The sequence below is a fragment of the Phaseolus vulgaris genome, chromosome 3 (genome assembly GCF_000499845.2).
Source record: "Phaseolus vulgaris cultivar G19833 chromosome 3, P. vulgaris v2.0, whole genome shotgun sequence".
Lineage (NCBI taxonomy): Eukaryota > Viridiplantae > Streptophyta > Magnoliopsida > Fabales > Fabaceae > Phaseolus > Phaseolus vulgaris.
In genome coordinates this window covers 51,247,862-51,266,131 of record NC_023757.2, presented here as the reverse complement: position 1 = coordinate 51,266,131, position 18,270 = coordinate 51,247,862, and the positions used below count along the sequence as shown (strand labels likewise).

General features: G+C 31.9%; 2 protein-coding genes across 2 annotated transcripts; one reads left to right on the top strand and one right to left on the bottom strand.

Annotated features, from left to right (window-relative positions):
• Positions 1–1,512: 1,512 nt before the first annotated feature.
• LOC137808577 (probable calcium-binding protein CML21) lies at positions 1,513–4,641 on the bottom strand. Its single transcript, XM_068609756.1, has 5 exons — positions 4,322–4,641; positions 3,385–3,618; positions 2,947–3,149; positions 2,361–2,535; positions 1,513–1,843 (listed from the first exon to the last, which is right to left on the bottom strand). The coding sequence occupies exons 2-5, from the start codon at positions 3,587–3,589 to the stop codon at positions 1,740–1,742; spliced, it is 687 nt and encodes a 228-aa protein (XP_068465857.1). The 5' UTR covers positions 3,590–3,618; positions 4,322–4,641; the 3' UTR covers positions 1,513–1,739.
• A 3,052-nt stretch (positions 4,642–7,693) lies between these two features.
• On the top strand, positions 7,694–15,213 carry LOC137808574 (actin-related protein 8-like). Its single transcript, XM_068609749.1, has 12 exons — positions 7,694–8,121; positions 8,204–8,292; positions 8,371–8,441; positions 8,533–8,600; positions 9,055–9,116; positions 9,820–9,917; positions 12,099–12,180; positions 12,403–12,545; positions 13,409–13,554; positions 14,263–14,396; positions 14,540–14,658; positions 14,868–15,213. Exons 1-12 carry the CDS (start codon positions 7,808–7,810, stop codon positions 14,943–14,945), a joined length of 1,404 nt encoding a protein of 467 aa, XP_068465850.1. The 5' UTR covers positions 7,694–7,807; the 3' UTR covers positions 14,946–15,213.
• The last annotated feature ends 3,057 nt before the right edge of the window (positions 15,214–18,270 follow it).

Sequence of the window (18,270 nt, the reverse complement as noted above, 5' to 3'; positions counted from 1 at the left end):
TTTCATTCCTTTTGATTCTACCATTCAATTAAAGGTCTTTAGTGATTTTGATCAGGCCTCTTCTCCCAACACAAGACGTTCAATCATTGTATATTGTATATTGTATCTACTTAGGATCAACCTTAATTTAATGGAAATCCAAGAAATAGAGTATTGTTTCCCATTTATCTTCAAAAATTGAGTACATAACACTTGCCCTAACTACATGCAAAATACAATGACTGACTTATTTTCTTCGTGATCTTTATATAGTTGAAAACTCTTCAGTAACTCTTATGTGACAACCAATTTGTAAGGCATATTGCTTTGAATCCAAGTTTTCGTGAATGGACAAAACACATCAACATAAGTTGTCATGCTAAACAAGAAAATTTTCAAACCAAATTATTCCACCTTCTTTCGATAAGCACTAATAAGCAACCTGCTCACATCTTCACCAAAGCACTCGACCATGGGAGATTCAACACTATTGTTTCCAAACTTGAATTCATGAATATTCATCCCCTACCTTAAAAGAGGTTGTTAAAGTTTTTGTTAAATAGTCTAGTAGGATGGACCGCCTAGTATATATTAGACAATCTAGTAGGTTGGGTCGTCTAATATGTTGTAGGTTATAAGAGGCTCTAACTCATTGGATTATTTGTCTCGATGGACTTGGACCAACTTATTTTCTTTTATGAAATCTTTTTAATAGTTGTGTTTTTATTATTCACTGTCTTTTATTTCCTTGTATTTGTTTTCTTCCTTTTGCGTCTACCATGTCTCAATAATCCTTGAAGGTTAATCAATGATCCAATATCTTTGTTTTGTGTCTACCATATCTCAATAATCCTTAAAGATCAAATAATGATCCAAGAGTGGAAAATGTTACTAACTCAACACCTTAATTTCCTACATGCCACTAATTTCATGGATTCCCCATTCATTTTGAAATGCAAAAAATACATTTATGAAAGTCCATTTTAGACTGAATGAGAAGTGACCCAATAAATTAATGGAGGACAATTGCTTCCTATACTTTCTTAGTATCTTCACCTATTCCCATTTTCGATCAATACAATCCAAAGCATATTAAAAAGTTTTCCAAATATACATTTTAAAAATATTTTGAAAAATATATTTTAAAATGAAAATTCTGAAATAGTTTTAAAAATGTATATTCAGATTAATTTTAATTATTTCAAATTATTCATATGTAGTAATTTTAATTATTCAGAAGGCATAAAAAGTCTCATGTTGTCTAATTGAGTATGTTCCAAAGTTCATATGTCTTGAAAGTGGTTGACAAGTTATATGCCTTGAGTGTCTTAAAGACAGTGCTCTAACACACTTCTGAAAAAAAAAAGTTGTCTTGTTCATGTTCCTAGAATGCAGTACATATTTTGGCATGTTATTTCCAAAAAATTTAAAATTGAAACTTTGGGGAAATATGCTGCCAACCAATGTACTACCAAAGGATGATCATAGTTGAATAGGAAGAACAAATGAGAACTGGGACAGAAAGAGAAAGCAGCAGCAACCAATACAATGACTATGGTAGGTAGAATTTAACATGTAAATTTGAATATTTCTTCAATTCGGCAACTCAGTTCTACACTTACTATTTACATAGTGAACTTCACGAAGTTTCAATAAAATTCAACATGTAGCAACTAGGCCTTTATTGCAAGGGAAAACTGGAAAAGCCCTTTTGCTTCTTTGGGCTGAAAAGGCAGTGAGATATATTTAGATGACATGATTTAGGCCTCTGCACTTTCCTCGTCCTCAAGTCCAACCCATCGTGTAAAAGCAAAAAGAAACTCCTTGAAGTTTACCATTCCATTTTTATCCCAATCCATTTCTTCTGCACATTTTGCAGAGAAAACAAAAACACTTATTAGTAAATAAAATACCACTTTAGGAAGAGAGAAAAGAGACAAGATTGCTTTTGGGTTGTGTAGGAGATGATAGTTTTTCATTTAACAGTATGTAAACTAAAAACTGAGATACCAAGACATTCATACTTACATTTTAAAAAATAGTTCAATATTTCATGCAATACTCCCTATTAGAAACAAAATAATATAACAGGTAAATAGACAAACTCTCTGCAACAGAAAGAATTCATGTTAACTATCATGACCTGTGAGTTCCTTAAATGTACCCATCTGCTAATGTTTTCCAAGAAGTGTGTTATGATCTAGCTTGAAAACTAAATGTAATGGCTTTTCTTGTTTAAGAATGTTAAATTATATAGCAAAATACAAATATAACACACCCTGATGGAATGAGTATGCCTGTGTTTAAGCATGCTTGAATGTCCTTTTTGAGTTTATATGCAAGTTATTTACACACAAAGGGAGAGGGAGAGACAAACTGACCAAATCTTTTCATGGCTATTCGTCCGGAAGAGCGCTCCCCTGATGTAGTTTCATTTATGGCTTGGACCATCTCGTTTTTGCTGACATAGCCATCCTTGTTCTTGTCTAAGAATACAAATGTATCAACCAAAGTCTCGAATGTTGCCTCCAGATTTGGCATCCCAACTTGTGATTTCTAGAGAAGTCATGGTAAACAATTTGAAGTGGCAGCTGAACATGGAAATTCAAGTTTTAATGTTATCAAACCAACCATGAAGGCCAGCATGAGGAAATTCTAGGCAGCCCTGAGGAAATGCATGAAAGAGAAAAGCAAGACCATAACAGAAAAAATGAATAAACATATAGAACAGAATTGTTCATTAAGTGTAAAACATCAGAGGCACAAGCTGCAAAAAGACAATAATCCAGATTCAATTATCAGTAAAACATATAAAACCCCAACTAATTCAAATATCAATCAGCACATAAGAGCAGGCTACTAGTTTCTCTTTCAAAATTGAATTCTTTAAGAACTTCTCCCTACATTAATAAATAGCTTCATATGGTAATGAAATTAATATAGCACAGATAATGTGTGCTAGGATACAGCGTGAGCAGCAGCTGGGTCATCCTTGAGAAGGTATACAAGGCAAAGAAGTACAATAAACTCACTGAACTCCATTCCCATATCATCATTAATATCACATGCTTCAAAAAGATCATTTATCTCCTCCTCAGTAAGAGGAATTTCCAGCTTACTGAAACTCTTTTTCAACTCCTCTTTTTCTATTGTCCCATTAGAATCTTCATCTGTAAGAAAATGTATAAACACAGCTGTTAGGCATTGTAACAAATCCAAATGGCAATGAGTCAATTTGAAGCGTTTAAACATAGGATTAGCTGCAGTCTTTCATGACAGAGACATGATAAAAATGACTCCGACACACTCTGAAATGAAATTTGTGGTATCTGCTTTCAGGGCCAAATAAATTGTTAGATAAAAAACACAGTTTAAAAACACTGTAAATTTGAAGTGGAAACCTACCAAACTGCTCAAATATGGCTTTGCATTTTCTAAGGCTCTCGTCAATCTTAGGGAATTTCAAAATTATAGTGTTGAATGATTTCACAGAACTTCCATGAGATTCCCTCCGCTGCATTGCTTCCACCATTTTAGCCTCTATCTTGGTTTCTGGCATCCATCCCTTTTTTGGCGAGTCACTCTTCCCCAGTGTAGCTCCCATTGTCATTCAATCAACCAGAAATGCGCCTCTGGTAACTGACATGTAAGAATGAAAAATTCAGAACAAAAAGTGAAAAAACAAATTCTCTCTCACGGTCCCTATGCATACGATGTCTTAGTGTGATCATCAAGCCCCCAGAAGTTTTTTCACAAATCAGAATAATGGTTAGACCCTTTGATCTAAAAAGGAAACTTTTCTTGAAATCAACACTCCCTTCAAGCACATCACCAATTAGGATCTTTCTTGAGTCCCAATTTAAAGCATCCCAAATTGTAACGAAACGAATTTTTAGCCCTCCCCTCACCTTTTTATTGAGCAAGTTTCCAAGCCTCACATACTCTATCAAGTATCTTTGATCAGCATGCAAGATACTATTAGTCTAACAAATTACACACATCTTTTTTCTTTTGAGAGGGAAAGAGAGAATCAGTTTTGGACATGTTATTAGATTCGATTCTTTCAAGCAGAAATACTATAATACATGCTTGATAGAGAATAAACTGAAAACTAATAGATTTAACCTACCAACACAACACCAGACTTAGATGTAAATAAAGAATTGAAGACATAATCTGATAATTGAGTAAAATATTCCATGGCCCTGACGATTGGGATGGCTGATACGAAGGAATATTCGATGTGACCACAAATTGTAAAAGGAATAATAAGTAGAAACGAAATAAAGACATGCAGAAAAAAAAGAAGGAAAGTTAGTTGAAATGGAAGCAGAAAGTGTACCCTGAGCCGAGGGAGAAGAAGGAGCAGGAGTTCCCAAGCTCCTGGGATTGAAAGTGAAGATTTTCAGGAGAAGCAGGGAGACCCAATAACTGAAAGTGAAATTAGAAGGAAGAAGAAACGAAAGAGCTTTGTGGGTGTTGCAGAGAAGTGAGATGCATGAAGAGAGAAAGAGAGAGAGAAAGAAAGAAAGAAAAAAGAGACAAGAGAGGAAGATTGAATATAGAACAGGAAAATAAGGTTTTTGTTAACTGTTTCTGGTCCTTCATCATTCATGTGTCGTGGCCTCCTATGTTTCTGCTTCTCCCACCACGTATTCGCTCTTCTCGCATCATTTTATTTATTTATTTATTATTATTATTATTATTTTATTTTATTATTTTTATTATTATTTTTATTATTATTATTATTATATTGCTGAAACATGACGTGCTGACACTTGTATTTTGAATTAGACATCTTTTTCTCGTATTCAAGGGTCGTGTCTCGCATAACATGAAGATAGAATAATTATTATATTTTCTTTTTTCTTTTTTTAATAGCTTTATTTTTTTATTATACTATTTTACTTCAATGAGTTACGCTTTAATATTTACATTAATTTCAAGTTTATATATTTTGTTTAAAAGATGAGTTTCTTGAAAGTGACTTTGAAGTAATCTTTAACACAGATATTACTTTCTAAAATAAATAAATACTCAAATAAACTACTCAAAAGAAATAGTGAAGTGTAAAAGCAAGTGAGATAGCAATTAACTAATTAAAAAAACGTATTATATGTTTAAATTTCAATAGAAGATTAATAAAGAAAAAAAAATCTATTATAATTTTTAAATTAATTGAAATTTTGAATTAACTTTTGCTTATAATTAGATCTAAAAAAAATGTCAAAGACACGTGGTTGAAAACTGAAAAATAAATATTAATGATATGAGTGGCAAATACCTACTCTTCTTATGTTTGAAAGTAATCATTGAAAATGATGTGAAAAGAATATGCCACTATAGTACAATTATCCCTAAAAATTCCCCATTGGTACCAATTTCAAGTTTTCATTGGCTTCTACATTTCAAACTAGTCAACAACTACACTACATATTAGAATATTCTTTCTATATTTTGCCATAGGGTACTTATATCAATGAATTCCATTTTTTCAAAAAGAGAACATGAAAAATTAGTAAAAGTTTATGTTTGGGAAATAGATAAGAAATAGGTTTTTTTAGCATGAACATTTTTTTCCCCTTATTACCTAAACAGGTAGTTTTTTTAAATATTATACATTTCAAAAGAACATACAAATATGATACAATTTTATTTTTATTGTAAATAAATTGTGTTAATGTAACATTATTTCTATATTAAATATTAAAGTGAAAGTTGTGTTAAGGTCATCGATTTTAGTTTATGTTGGTACAACTTTATAAGCCTCGTGAAAATTATTCTATTTTGAAAAAAAGAAGAAAAATGGTCCATAGTAGTAAAAAAACTTTAAAAAAAGTTTGGAAAAATAAAACAGATTAAAATTTTAATTAAATATTTATTAAGTAAATAAAAAATAAATGTTAATTAAAATAATGTTTTCAAAATGGTGTAATTTGATTGATTTATAGCATATAAAGATATAAATAAAAAATAAATGAGAAATATAACTAAATGTCTTATTCTTTAAATTTCTCCACACAATAATAGTTTTTTTTTTCTTTTTTTTCTTCATCCACTTCACCAAATAATGAGAAATAGAGTGCATAATGCATTGACTGAGGTCAAACGGACAATCTGATAATTAATGAAAAAATAAGATGAAGAGAAAAAACATAAAATATTTAAAAGAAAAATTATAAATAATTTCAAATATTATTTTAAATGAAATTATATAGTTTTAAATAATTAAATGACTCTCATAAATTCAGAAAACTTTATTTTCTTTCAAATTCTCTACAAAATAACAATTTTTATAAGCATATTATTTTTTCTATAAAAATTAATTACACTATGTATTTTTTTCCATCCAAATACAAAATAAAATTAGGTTTATAATCCTCACACGAAACAACTCTAATATTAATTGTGAAATCAAGTTCTGATTTCATTAGGTGTATGACTAATAAATAATTCTAGTAACACAGAAAGTGATTAGGGTTTAGGCACCAACAAAATTGACTTATGTAACTTTACTTACAATTGAATTTGAGTACACAAATATTGTTACCAACAATTGGGTAAATGTCTCATTCACTTGGCTAGATGAGGAAGATTCCATTCTAACTCTCTAAGAGTGTTTATGCTAACTTTGGATTTAATGGAAATTTTATGTTGTATCATTTTTTTTTATCAGTTGCTTATATGGTTAGTAAGTGGTGTTTAGAGATAAGTTATGAATCTAATTAGAATATTGATAGTAGTGGGTTGATTTTTTTTATCAGTAAATAATAAATAAAATAAAATGAGACACTTCAGAGGTGTCTCAATCCTTATACAAAATACCCAAAACAAGTTTTCTAACACCCTACCAACACAGGATACATTACAAATCAACCAGAAAATACCAGTCCGAAAAATAGAAACCCAACAAGTACAGATACATCAACCCACCATGAGCTCACACTCTCAAAATAAGGACATGTACCACACACCAAGTCAGGATCTTTGCCAAACCAAGTGCCAAAAACTCATAAATCATATTGAGTGGGTCGATATTTCACAAATATAATCAATATTGAGTGAAGTTTTTCAGGATCGATACTCATAAATCATTATAAACTAATTCACTTAATTCATTCATCGTAAGTCTTGAATGATATAAATATAATATCCGTGATAATCATAACTTCACATATAAATGTTCAAAAAAGAATTACAATCATCTCAGATAATTTAATTTGGTATAAAATATAAGACAATACATAATCTAAATAAAAATAAAAAATTCTTATATTATTCTTCCCTAATTTAGATTAAGTGGTTTAGACTCTCTTGAAATAATTTATCTATTTGTGGTCAACTCACCTACTACCAAAAGATTCAACAACCTAAGGTCTACACAATAAATAAATTGAAGGTAAATTAATGCTTTATTATATAAACGACAATGAACTTTCCACTTACATCTTTCATTTCTTTTCTTCATGCTTAAGAGAACATAAATTTAAAATCAATTTAGTTATTTAAAGGTTGAAAAATGTAATAGTTTTATTTATTTTTCATCCAAAACACATCAAAGAGAACTATTAGAATTTTATAAAACTATTTTACATGTCATAAATTCATGTAAAATCCAATGAATTCTTATGATTAAAATTTCAAAGAAAAAGTATTTTTAATTATTTTAAAATTTATTATCTTATTATAAAATGTTTTAAAATTTGTAAATTTTAGAATATTGAAATAGAATATTAAAATTGCAATGAAGAAGAATGATTAAGAAGGAGGATAAGAAAATGGAGAGAGAAGAGGTGAGACATTAGAGTTTTGTAGCAGCGTTATCGTTATGGCCACGCTGCTCAGAAAACTCTGCGAATCCGCGTCGCTGAAGCGGTCGGGTACCGCTCCGAACCCGAACCCGAATCCATCATCGGAACGCGCGCCCTCTCCTCTGGGCGCCTTCGACCCTCTCCCCGCCGACATACTCATGCAAATCGTGCGACTCTTGGGCCCCAAACACGCCGCCAGACTCAGCCTCCTCAGCAAGTCGTGGCGATCCCTTGTCTCCGACAACGACCTCTGGGTGCACTTCCTCCGCACGCACCACCCTCACTCGGCGCTCTTCGCCGAAACCGCTCTTAGCTCCGGCTACCCTCTTCCGTACGTTACTTAAACTAACCCTTCTCTTCCAAGTTCCCACCGCCACTTGCTTCTTCAATTCTGCCCTAATTGACAATTGCAGGACCTTGGCTGCTCAGAGCTCGCCACGTGGCTCGCTCCAGCATGTTTTCGCCCTCCGCGAACGCCTCCCTCCGTCCGTTGTCATCGACGGTTCGTTTTTTTCGTTTATTCGTTCTCTCTGCTGACTCTTTTGTGTTTAGTCCTTCATTTTTCTTCGTCCGTCTTCAGGGGGTTCTGGCTATTGCAAATTCGGTTGGAGCAAAGACTCTTATCCTTCTGGGCGATTCGCGACCTTTTTGGTGACGTGTTTCGTGTCTTGATTCTCTGTTCGGGGGAATGTTTTGGAATTGAAGTGTTTCGTGTGCTGATTGAGGGTTTTTTTTTATGTAGGAATTTGGTAACGTTGAAACGCCAATGTATACTAGACTTCGACATTTTTTCGGGACTATCTATAACAGGTGTGTGTGTGTGTGTTTGTTGTTGTACGTTTTGCTTCTTGTTGGTGGGAGAGTTCACTAGCTCTGTTTGTTAGAGAAAAGAAAATCGGTTGAATGGAAATAAGTTGGTAGAAAGAATGAAAATAAATAAGAAAGAAGGTGTTTGTTGAAGATAAATAGAGGAGAAATGAGGAGAGAGATGGAGAGATAAGGAGAAACAGTTGACAAATAGTACAAAGAGTCCTATTAATTTTAAATTCTTCTCTTTTCCCCCCCACCAAATTACTTATACTAATTCCATCTTCACCCATCCCCTCAATTCCTACACCAAACAATGGCTTAAGCAAAGTGTGTGTAGATAAATGATTTGTCATGAGACACGAGCAATGTAGTTGCGGAAGATGGAGTAGTTTTTATTGATTGCTTAGTTCCGTTCTTAATGGTGATAATATATGTTGGGGTACTTGCTCTGTAGGATGCAGGTGAAACCAAGTTCTCAAGCAGCTGTTGTTTCTATACCAATTTGTCACTATGATGGTCAGTTAAGTTAAATTTTATGGTTTTACTGCAGTTGTTAAAATGTGGATCAATATTGAGTAAAACCTTAAATTGGTCTTCTAAAGATTAGTGCCACCATGTTTTAGCAATTTTGAATATTTGTCACCAAATTAGTCTTTCAAAGATACAAACTAGCTATTAAATATGTTCTTTTGTGTGACAGCTTCAGTCTTCCACAAGGACAAATGTGGTGATACTCTAATTTTTTCATGCACTCATGGTTAAATTAAAAAAAATTGTTGCTTTGATCCCTATAGAAGCATAGTTACATACAGGTCCATGTTTGCTGGAGTAATAATGGTGTTAGATTTTGCTGAGTTAGGTAATGTTTTGTTGTGATCATAACTAAAGCAAATGGTACAGACTGAGTTGAAATACTTTCTCAAATAGGGGCCAAACTGTAAAGTTTTTCTACATAGGAACCTAAATGAGAATTTTTTTCAAATAGAAGGGTCAAGTTGTTGATTTGATCTACACACATAAGACGTGGCTCCTTTTTTGTGAGAGGCAAGTTAATTTTGACTATAATCATGCGTGGATGGTAAAAAATTGTTTTGCTTAAATTTGATTTTCCTTAACCATCCATTAGTTATGTGGTGAAGATTATATTCTCCTATTCTCTCACCTGATACTTACATGATATTCTAGCTGTATAATGTTCTGTTTCATTTCATACTTGCAGATACTGAATCTGCCAAAGCATCAAGACAGCAGCTTAAAGAAGCAATCTATGCTGCCTTGTTTGACATGAATGTTCCTGCTGTTTGTGCTCTCAATCAGGTAAATTTTTATTTAGAAAGTGCACTTTAAGCCTAATTCAAACTCGTAAAATTTGCACCTACTTGTATACTATAATTTGACTTTATCTCTATTCGATGTGGATCCCTAATAAACCCCCTCATACTGAGGATTGAATATCTCAAATGTGTGACTAAATATTTGTGAGTGGTTCGATAATGATCTGATAGCGGATAGCATGATAAATCCAATAAACCTTGGTACGATAGACTTTGATACTATTTTAGAAAGTTGACTTTAAGTCTAACTCAATTTCACAAAGTCAACTTGTAAGGTAAAATTTGTATCCACTTATATACTATAATTTAACCTTATCTCTAATCGATATAAAATCTTCAATATTTTAATGGGAGTAAAGAACAATTAGTTCCAATGACTATTTTTCCTATGCAAGTTAACCCATCTTATATTACCATCCCTTTCAATAAAGACAATAAGGGCCCTTGCACTTCATCTCTTTTAGAAAATAATATATAGGTTACCCTGTTTTCACGTCAATTGACTTATGATGATCAATCAGGTTCATGAAGGTAATACTTGACATTCTGAATATAAAAAAATAAAAAATAGATAATTGTACCGTACTCCTGTGCTTTATATCTACCCAACAGGAACCAAAATATACTAGCATTCTCCTCATGTCGTGTTCTGCTCTGTTTGTAAGATGCTCACAAATCATTTTTCATGTTTTATTCCATTATAACACATCTGCCAAATGGCACTGTAAATTCTAGATGTTTGTCCTTTTCATAATGTTGATGGTATCATCATAGTAATGTGGTCTGGAATACCCTTTCTAATTCCAACATGGTGTGATGCACAGTTGGTATACTGGGTAGGGTAGCAGCTCACAGTGGCTGACCTGAAAAATGCTTTAGCTGGGTATAGTGCATATTAAATGGTAACAAAGGATGTCCTGTTCCTAAGTCACTAAGAATTTATAGATCTTAGCTTTGAACAAACATACAAGAAAATTGTATTATAGTAACATAGGATGCCCTGATTAACCAAAGAGATAGAGAAAAAAGGAGATGAGCTTGGGTCTTTTGGAGAGTCAGACTAGACAGACAACAAACTGAGATCATGGGCTGATGGAACAAAGAGAACAGAAAAAAAACTCAGAATTGAGAGACAACAAAATGGAAAAGAAATTAACAGAAAACAAAAATCAATGGGAATAAGATACTAGAGAAAACTAAAAAATAAAACCTAGAAAGAAACCTGCTAGATGGGTTGTCAAAGACATACTGGAGGGAATTATTAGGATTCTTGACACCATAAGCTAAATAGTGCGGTATCTCCTTGAAATACCGCTATTGTGTCCACTACAGTGAAGTATGACACTATTATGGTAGTGCATGTAGTGGCCAGGGGCTGCTTTGCACTGCTGCATCACTATATAATGAACTATGGACAACTACGGTGTGATGCCGTATATGTATGGGAGGGGAGTCTTTTAGTTCATGCTTACGTGTTTATTCTCTTGAAAATGGACAATGTTTGCTAGGATTTGACAGAAAAGGAATTTGTATGTTAATTTCAATTGTGTAGGATGTACAATCAATAATCTCCCTCTTAAAGGATGAAGATTAAGAAAGAAAATAATACAGAGAAATAATAATTGAATCTTCTTTTGTACTGGTCGTGTCTTCCCCTGCTCTAAGATTGTTATTCCTCTATTATTGGTATTGCTTGGTCTATTGACAATATGTGTTAAATTATTTTCTCCAGATATTCTCACAAAATTTATTACAATTTGGCTCCTTTTATTTTATGCTATGTTCTAAATTTTTAGTTCCCATATTTTATCAATTTTATTATATGAAAATTTATCTTACACTCAATTTAATTTTAAATTCCATATCTTTGACCTTTAGAAATTCATATCCATATCTGGTACTGGGTCAGATGTGAAAATTCCAAAAAACTGAGGAATTGAGTGGAATAGAATTGTAATTTTATTTCATCTTAAGACGCAAAGGAATTTGTTTTCAATTAACCTAACAATGTAAAATGAACTGCAATTAGTCAAGGGTAGATTTTTATGTTTTCCCATGAATGTTCTGCCTACCCCTTTTGTTCAGTCACGTCTGGGTGTTTATTTCAAATACATTTTTTGTCTGTACCATTATAATTTATTTCTTTTCTACTTTATAAATCCAGGGGACTTTAGCTCTGTATGCTGCAAAACAAACTTCTGGGATTGCTGTTAATATAGGCTTTCAAGTGACATCTATTGTTCCAAGTATGCTCTACAGTTTTATTCTCTGATGTTTTTAAATTTACACAACAATAAATTCCTGGAAATACCTTGGTCTGCTTTCTTTGTTGGGTTCAGAGGTAGTCATGACTTAACGTTATCTCTTCTGTTCTAATCCATAAGTTCTTTGTCTAAAGAAAAGGAGTTTATGGACAGTATCTTCTTTCTCCCTCTCATTATGAGTGCATGTACATTGTTGTTTTACAGTTTTAAATGGTAAAGTGATGCGAAAGGTGGGTGTGGAAGTTGTGGGGCTGGGAGCACTAAAGCTTACTGGATTTCTTAGAAAACAAATGCAAGAGAACAACATAAGTTTTGAATCTCTATACACTGTTCGCACTCTGAAAGAGGTATTACTGTTGTCTTTTCTGTTCTAAATAGTTATTTTGATTTGGGATTTTTACTTATATTTGATGTTTCACTGCTCTTGAGAAGATAAAAGTGGATCCCCAATATTGCTTAATTAAATCTAGAATACATGATTTACCTAAACATCTTTAATCTAGTCAGAATACTTTTTCTTCTAACCACTCTTAAGTTGAATTTGATTTTAAATTTTCACTTCACACCTTTTTAATCCTAATACACTGGGAGGAACAGATGAATTTCAAATTCTCTCTCCTTTCCTCTTCATGCATAAAAATATGTGCTTTAGGGAAAACATATCATATGAAGCAGTAATAATGGACCCAAGATATCACACACATACTAATGTGTCTTTATTACTAAACAAATCCCATTTAGCTGACCAAGCAATTTCAAATTCAAATAGTTTGATCAAATCCTTCTTGAGGTTATGCGTGTTTAAAGAGAGAATACAGAGATATTCAATTTCCTCTAAATCAGATATCAAATCTTATCAAATCATTAATTATATATATAGTGATGCAAATGACTTTTTTCATGACAAGGATTCAACAATGGGAGCTCCCAAGTGATATATTCCTTGGACAGTTCAGATTTTGATGATGAAATTTGATAAAAAATCCTTTGTGCTGTCTTTATATATATATATATATCATATATGTATATATATGTATGTATATGTATGTATGTATGTATATGTATGTATGTATATATTGTGTATGTCTCCTTTCCTTTTTCTGTTTCTCCATTTAAGTTTGGTGAGAGTGATTGGTACCATTCATGTTTCTTTTCATTCAAAGTCATCTGAATTAAGTTGTCTGATATTTCATTAGTTGCATGGCAACAGAAGCTATGTTATGTGGCTGCTGACTATGAAGCTGAGCTACTGAAAGATACACAGGCATCATTTGAAGCTGTAGAAGGGTTGTTTACACTCTCAAAAGAGCGGTTTCAAACAGGGGAGATCTTATTCCAGCCACGACTTGCTGGGGTGTAAGTTTTTGTACATTTTTGCACTATAGTCAGATTCATTATACCACTATAAGTATTGGTTCAGAAATTATGTTCATATCTTCGGTCCATATGGTGCTATCCAATAAATTAGCATCTTATTATCACCATAGTTGAATGACAGATTAAAAAAAGTCCTTAGCAGCTTTTCGAAATAAAATAAAATTTGCAATTTTCTCTTGATCTTTTGTTCTAATAAACTTGATCTTTTTTTCTGTACATTTGTTTGTTTGATCTGTATTTTTTTTAATCATAATAAGAAAACCATTTTTTTTTAATAAAAGACATTGATTTGGTCCTTCAGTTTGCTGTCAGAAAAGAGTGAGGATATTTTGTCAGATAGACTGACATTTATCTTGATAATTGACTCGACATTTTTCATGTCAGTTTTGTTTTTCCCAACTTTTAAATGAAAGTTTGATGGATTATTGGGAGATTTATATCTTATCCTAATTCTTCTTCTCTTTTTCAATCTAGTACATAAAAAGAACTTGTGTATTTGACAAATGAAAAAATGAACGAGCCTACTCCACCTACTACAAATTGTAGGTAACATACGAGATTACAAAAGAGTGGGAGGTATACACAATATGTGTTAGGAGTTTGTAAATGTGTAACATGAGCCGCAACACTGGTCTTTAGTTGCTTATATTTATCAGAACTGAATGTATTTTTTTTTTCTTGGCATAGGCGAGCAATGGGTTTGCACCAGGCCATTGCACTTTGTATGGATCATTGCTATTCTGCAGAATTAGCAGTTAACAAGGATTGGTACAAGACTGTTGTCTTATCAGGGGGAACTGCCTGTTTACCTGGTTTAGCAGGTCTCTCTCTCTCTCTCTATATATATATATATATCCACTTTACATCTTATCAGGGGCCACTTTACATATTTGCAACAAAGCAAAATGATGAAATGGAACTACTTACGATTTTTAATTATACTTCTGGGATCGATCTGTTTCAGAAAGGTTAGAAAAGGAGCTTCATTTGTCACTTCCTCCTTCTATATCCAATGGAATTAAAGTCATACCTCCTCCATTTGGTGTGGATACTGCATGGTTTGGTGGAACGATTATTGGCAGTGTGAGTTATCCGCTTACTCTGATAAATGTTCAATTTTTGTCTGCTGCAGAGGATGCCAAATTTATGTCAATTACCAAGTATTGAAACCTTAGTATAAAACTGCATTGACTTTCAGATAAATTGATTTTTCCTTAATAATCTTGTGCCAACTTGATTGTCGGTTACAAGAGAGTATGTGCCTGAGGGTAATTGTTTTCTCTGATGCACAGTTGAGCACCTTTCCTGGCCCATGGTGTACCACAAAAAAGCAATTCCGTCAGAAGTCTAAACTTAACCGGATTTGGTGATTACTTGGATCTATATTTTCTTTTCTAAATGGTGTAAATTATATAGCAGATGCTGTTTCATTATTTTGCAACACGGGGCAGCAAGACGAAAGAATTGAGTTTACTGTAACTTGTATTTTAGTAACAATACTTGTATACGTATGTTTGGTGATAGAAAGCCCTTATATTATAGCAGCAAGTTTGGGAAAAAAGGCTACCCAGCTTTCAGTATGTGTTGTACTGTACCACCGTGTGAAGAAATTGTTAATGCAGTTTAAGGTTAAATCCACATGCCGAGGGGTTTTATTTATCAAAATAATTCTGAATTTAGAGTGCGTTGTGAGGTTTATTTAATTATTTCTTAATACTTGGTCACTGATCATGTTAGAATTTGAACTTAATTTCACGAAAAGCTTTTAAAGTCTTATTAGTTGCCTTTTCACGTTGTAACTTCTATTTATAAACGTTTTAAATAAAATTGTTAGACATTTGCATTTCTTCTATTTACATGTCAGAGTTTTATCAAATATTGATAGCTTTTTAGCGTAGCACTTAATTTATTATGTATTTAATACTTTTTCTTGTAATCATGTTTTTCTTCTACTAACAAGACTAAATTTGACATACATCCTCATAGAGAGGTTGGTTTGCTATGAAAGAATCTCCATTGAGAGAGATTAATGCTTTGTTTGGATTATAGAGTGTGTTTGGATTATAGAGTGTGGGGGAGTGAAAATGTGTAAATTTGTGAAGAAAGTGTGAATAAAGCTGAGGGTATTGTTAGAGTAGGTGTATGAGAAAAATTTATTAAAATATGTGAGTGGTGTGATGGTTCTAAAGAAATTTTGAATTAATTTTAGTTGTGTAAATTGAGATTACAAATTTATCTTTGTATATAAAAAAAGAAAAAATAAATGATAATTATTTTGTGCAAATTATATTTAATTAAAAGATTTTTTTTAATTATAAATAAAAAATAAAATAATTTAAAATTCAAAGAAATAAATAAATAATTTTGTATATTTAAATATAATTTTATTATTTTCCATTTTATTAATTTAAATTAATTAAGTTAATTTATTTAGATAATTTTAATATTATTTATGTTTTTTGAAATTATGTTAATCGATTATCACTTCCGTTAAAAATCACACATAATCGATTATCTAAAGTTTTATGGCACAAAATCGATTATTCATGCAGTTAAAAAACCAACATAATCGATTATGGTCATACATAATCGGTTATGTTCACTTTTGCATAGCTCCCACAATCGATTATGTGACGAAAAAATTTACAGATAGATAATTGATTATGTCATGAGTATAATCGATTATAAACTGTTTTTTATTAGATAATCGATTATGAGATACGTTGTTTTTCAGTGCTAATCGGTTATGCATGAAACAAAATTCACAGAAAACTCACTTGAGGTTAGAGACGAAGAACCAAGCGCACTCTCTTACCACTATGCTTACTCACTACCCTCTCCAAGTCCTCTATAAACCCTGAACGAATGAATAATTGTTTTAGATGATTTCATTGTGTTTTGTGCTTTGTGAGATTCGTAACCAGCTATATAATGACACACCACTCTTTATTACGGTCCATCCACTTTCTCACCAACTTAACTATGCATTCTTTTCGCATCCACTTTCTCACCAACTTAACTATGCATTTTTTTCGCATTGAAGTTGGTCAAAGAGATTCATGAACCATGGTTAGAAATCTCATGCGTGTTGCTGAAAGGCTTGTTCACACCACTGTGCACAAAACTAAGGGGCAAAAATGACTTTGCAATTCTACGTGGCTTTCACTCCCATACACTCTCCTTTCTCTTCACTTATCAAAGGTCCCTCATTTTGGCCAACTTTTCACTTACCCTTACCCTCATCCTCCACCATTAGCAGATCCAAATGGAAGTAGCACCCCTCATCCGTCTGCGACTACAGTGCTACCCCCCAATTCAAACACAGTGTAAATGTAAGAACAATGAAATGCCTCTTACATACAATATTCGTATTACACACATCGTGACTCGCTTTGACATAAAATTTGTTGTCAAGACACGTATCACCTAGAATGATCACATTAAAATGAAACAACCTTTAAAAAGTTAAACATCATTAATATCAATGATGTCTAACAAGATATCGAATCAACTAATATTAGTAATAAGATCAACTCAGATTAGCAATAACATGTTGATAATAAAAAAACCCTCCAGATAGGGACGATGATGTTGAGGTTATTAAACCACCAAGTCAAGTCCACCATGATTACTCATATCTTTACACAAATATGAGGTGAAGCAGAGGAATAATTAAACAATTCTTTAGATATTTTATTCGCTTATATGAACATGCTATTTTATTGTTTTTAACTTTTTCCCATTAATGTAATTTAACTTTTGTTTATATGTCATCTTATAGCTTTGTATTTCAAATTACCAACTTATTTTAAGTTGTTATTCTGTTTCAAAATTTGTACCGCTGCTAACTTTTATAATAATTTTTAAATTATAATTTTATCTGAATTTCAATTTAATTTTTTAAAAGTCTATTATTTACATTATTACATACACCGACGACGATATAAGAGAATTGACAATTGTTTTACAAATAGACTGATTGTAACAAGAGTAACTGTTTAACCTAATTTGGATAGTTTGGTACTAATTAAAAAACTCTTAATACTATATCCAATTTTAGTTTAAAAAAAAATGATAAGGTAATCATTTTATAAATATATCAATTAAATTATTATTTTTTATTTATCACATCAATCAAATCATTCTTAAATTTTTCATTTATTTTTATTCACTTTTCATTTTTTTCCTCTTAATAAAAACAAGCTTCTTTTATACTCTTTTACTCTTATTTTCTTTTCTTTTCCATCCTCATTTCACTCCTCAATTCAAATACATGCTAAATGTTTATTTTGAATAGTCATTATAATATTTTAACATGAAATAATTTAAAGGTTCATGAAAATCAATTGAGATTGAGAATGGACCATTCATAGGTTACTTTAGATGAAGTTTGGAATAAATTGAAAACATAGAGGCAGTGATGAATTGCGTATTGTGAACATTGAAAATTTGTTGGGAAGAAGGAAACATGAAAAATATTGATAAGAAGAAGAGGTGTAGATTGTTAAGTTTTACGTGATTCAAAAACTTGAACTTCTTCTAATATCTTTAATTGAAGAACTTTTTACTAAATTTCTCCAAAAGAATAAAGAAGTATTTGAAAGTAAATAAAAATAATATTTTTCACTATTATATATTAAAAAATTCTTAAAAGGAAATAAATATAAGGGAGTAAAAAAAAATTAGAATTGAGTT